The sequence below is a fragment of the Pseudorasbora parva genome, chromosome 3 (genome assembly GCF_024679245.1).
Source record: "Pseudorasbora parva isolate DD20220531a chromosome 3, ASM2467924v1, whole genome shotgun sequence".
Lineage (NCBI taxonomy): Eukaryota > Metazoa > Chordata > Actinopteri > Cypriniformes > Gobionidae > Pseudorasbora > Pseudorasbora parva.
In genome coordinates, this window is record NC_090174.1 from 64,530,322 (window position 1) to 64,533,011 (window position 2,690).

General features: G+C 53.8%; 1 protein-coding gene across 1 annotated transcript; it reads left to right on the plus strand.

Annotated features, from left to right (window-relative positions):
- Window positions 1-906: 906 nt before the first annotated feature.
- LOC137071673 (PE-PGRS family protein PE_PGRS30-like) lies at window positions 907-2,447 on the plus strand. The gene is made up of 2 exons (XM_067439854.1): window positions 907-1,885; window positions 1,948-2,447. Exons 1-2 carry the CDS (start codon window positions 907-909, stop codon window positions 2,445-2,447), a joined length of 1,479 nt encoding a protein of 492 aa, XP_067295955.1.
- Window positions 2,448-2,690: the final 243 nt, after the last annotated feature.

Genomic DNA, 2,690 nt, shown 5'->3' on the forward strand with positions numbered 1-2,690 from the left:
ACACAATGTAACGTTCCCATAACGTTTGAAGAATGACACAATGTAATGTTCCCATAACGTTTGAAGAATGATACAATGTAACGTTCCCATAACGTTTGAAGAGTGATACAATGTAACGTTCCCATAACGTTTGAAGAATGATACAATGTAACGTTCTCATAACGTTTGAAGAATGACACAATGTAACGTTCCCATAACGTTTGAAGAGTGATACAATGTAACGTTGCCATAACGTTTGAAGAATGATACAATATAACGTTTCCATAACGTGTAACGTTCTCTTAACGTTTGAAGAGTGATACAATGTAACGTTTGAAGAGTGATACAATGTAACATTTGAAGAATGATACAATATAACGTTTCCATAACGTGTAACGTTCTCTTAACGTTTGAAGAGTGATACAATGTAACGTTTGAAGAGTGATACAATGTAACGTTCCCATAACGGTTGAAGAATGACACAATGTAACGTTCTCATAATGTTTGAAGAGTGACACAATGTAACGTTCCCATAATGTTTGAAGAATGATACAATGTAACGTTCCCATAACATTTGAAAAATGATACTAACTAACCCTTAATTATTATTATAATTATTTTCATGGATATTTTGAATTTAGGGAGAAGTTTCAGAAATATTTTCATCACTCAATGGGAACGTTAGCAAAGTGTTCTTCCACAGTAAAATCCAACAGTGATTCTAACCAACCTTTTAAGTTAATGTACTTTGTCTTAACCTAATTGTAAAAATCTAGTAAGCTGTGTTATTGTTATGGTACAGAACTGCGGAGACAAAGATGGTGAGTATATAGTTTATTGAGCGAAACGAGTAAAGTGAGCAGATTATATGGAAGTGCAGGTGAGCTGAGGTGAGGTCTTGGATGGTGGCAATAGGTTGGAAATGAGATGCTGGAGAACGGTGGAGGCACAGAGGAGACGCTTGAGAACGGTGGAGGCACAGGGGAGACGCTGGAGAACGGTGGAGGCACAGGGGAGACGCTGGAGAACGGTGGAGGCACAGGGGAGACGCTGGAGAACGGTGGAGGCACAGGGGAGACGCTGGAGAACAGTGGAGGCACAGGGGAGACGCTAGAGAACGGTGGAGGCACAGGGGAGACGCTGGAGAACGGTGGAGGCACAGGAGAGACGCTAGAGAACGGTGGAGGCACAGGGGAGACGCTAGAGAACGGTGGAGGCACAGAGGAGACGCTGGAGAACGGTGGAGGCACAGGGGAGACACTAGAGAACGGTGGAGGCACAGGGGAGACGCTGGAGAACGGTGGAGGCACAGGGGAGACGCTGGAGAACGGTGGAGGCACAGGGGATACGCTAGAGAACGGTGGAGGCACAGAGGAGACGCTGGAGAACGGTGGAGGCACAGGGGAGACGCTAGAGAACAGTGGAGGCACAGGGGAGACGCTGGAGAACGGAGGAGGCACAGAGGAGACGCTGGAGAACGGTGGTGACACAGAGGAGACGCTGGAGAACGGTGGAGGCACAGAGGAGATGCTGGAGAACGGTGGAGGCACAGGGGAGACGCTGGAGAACGGTGGAGGCACAGGGGAGACGCTGGAGAACGGTGGAGGCACAGGGGAGACGCTAGAGAACGGTGGAGGCACAGGGGAGACGCTGGAGAACGGTGGAGGCACAGAGGAGATGCTGGAGAACGGTGGAGGCACAGGGGAGACGCTAGAGAACGGTGGAGGCACAGGGGAGACGCTGGAGAACGGTGGAGGCACAGAGGAGACGCTGGAGAACGGTGGAGGCACAGGGGAGACGCTGGAGAACGGTGGAGGCACAGGGGAGACGCTGGAGAACGGTGGAGGCACAGGGGAGACGCTGGAGAACGGGGGAGGAACAGGGGAGACGCTGGAGAACGGTGGAGGTACAGGGGAGATGCTGGAGAATGGTGGAGGCACAGGGGAGACGCTGGAGAACGAGGAACAGGGAGACACAAGACGCTGGAGAACGGTGGAGGCACAGGGGAGACGCTAGAGAACGGTGGAGGCACAGGGGAGACGCTGGAGAACGGTGGAGGCACAGGGGAGACGCTAGAGAACGGTGGAGGCACAGGGGAGACGCTAGAGAACGGTGGAGGCACAGAGGAGACGCTGGAGAACGGTGGAGGCACAGGGGAGACGCTAGAGAACGGTGGAGGCACAGGGGAGACGCTGGAGAACGGTGGAGGCACAGGGGAGACGCTGGAGAACGGTGGAGGCACAGGGGAGACGCTAGAGAACGGTGGAGGCACAGAGGAGACGCTGGAGAACGGTGGAGGCACAGGGGAGACGCTAGAGAACAGTGGAGGCACAGGGGAGACGCTGGAGAACGGAGGAGGCACAGAGGAGACGCTGGAGAACGGTGGAGGCACAGAGGAGACGCTGGAGAACGGTGGAGGCACAGAGGAGATGCTGGAGAACGGTGGAGGCACAGGGGAGACGCTGTAGAACGGTGGAGGCACAGGGGAGACGCTGGAGAACGGTGGAGGCACAGGGGAGACGCTAGAGAACAGTGGAGGCACAGGGGAGACGCTGGAGAACGGTGGAGGCACAGAGGAGATGCTGGAGAACGGTGGAGGCACAGGGGAGACGCTAGAGAACGGTGGAGGCACAGGGGAGACGCTGGAGAACGGTGGAGGCACAGAGGAGACGCTGGAGAACGGTGGAGGCACAGGGGAGACGCTGGAGAAC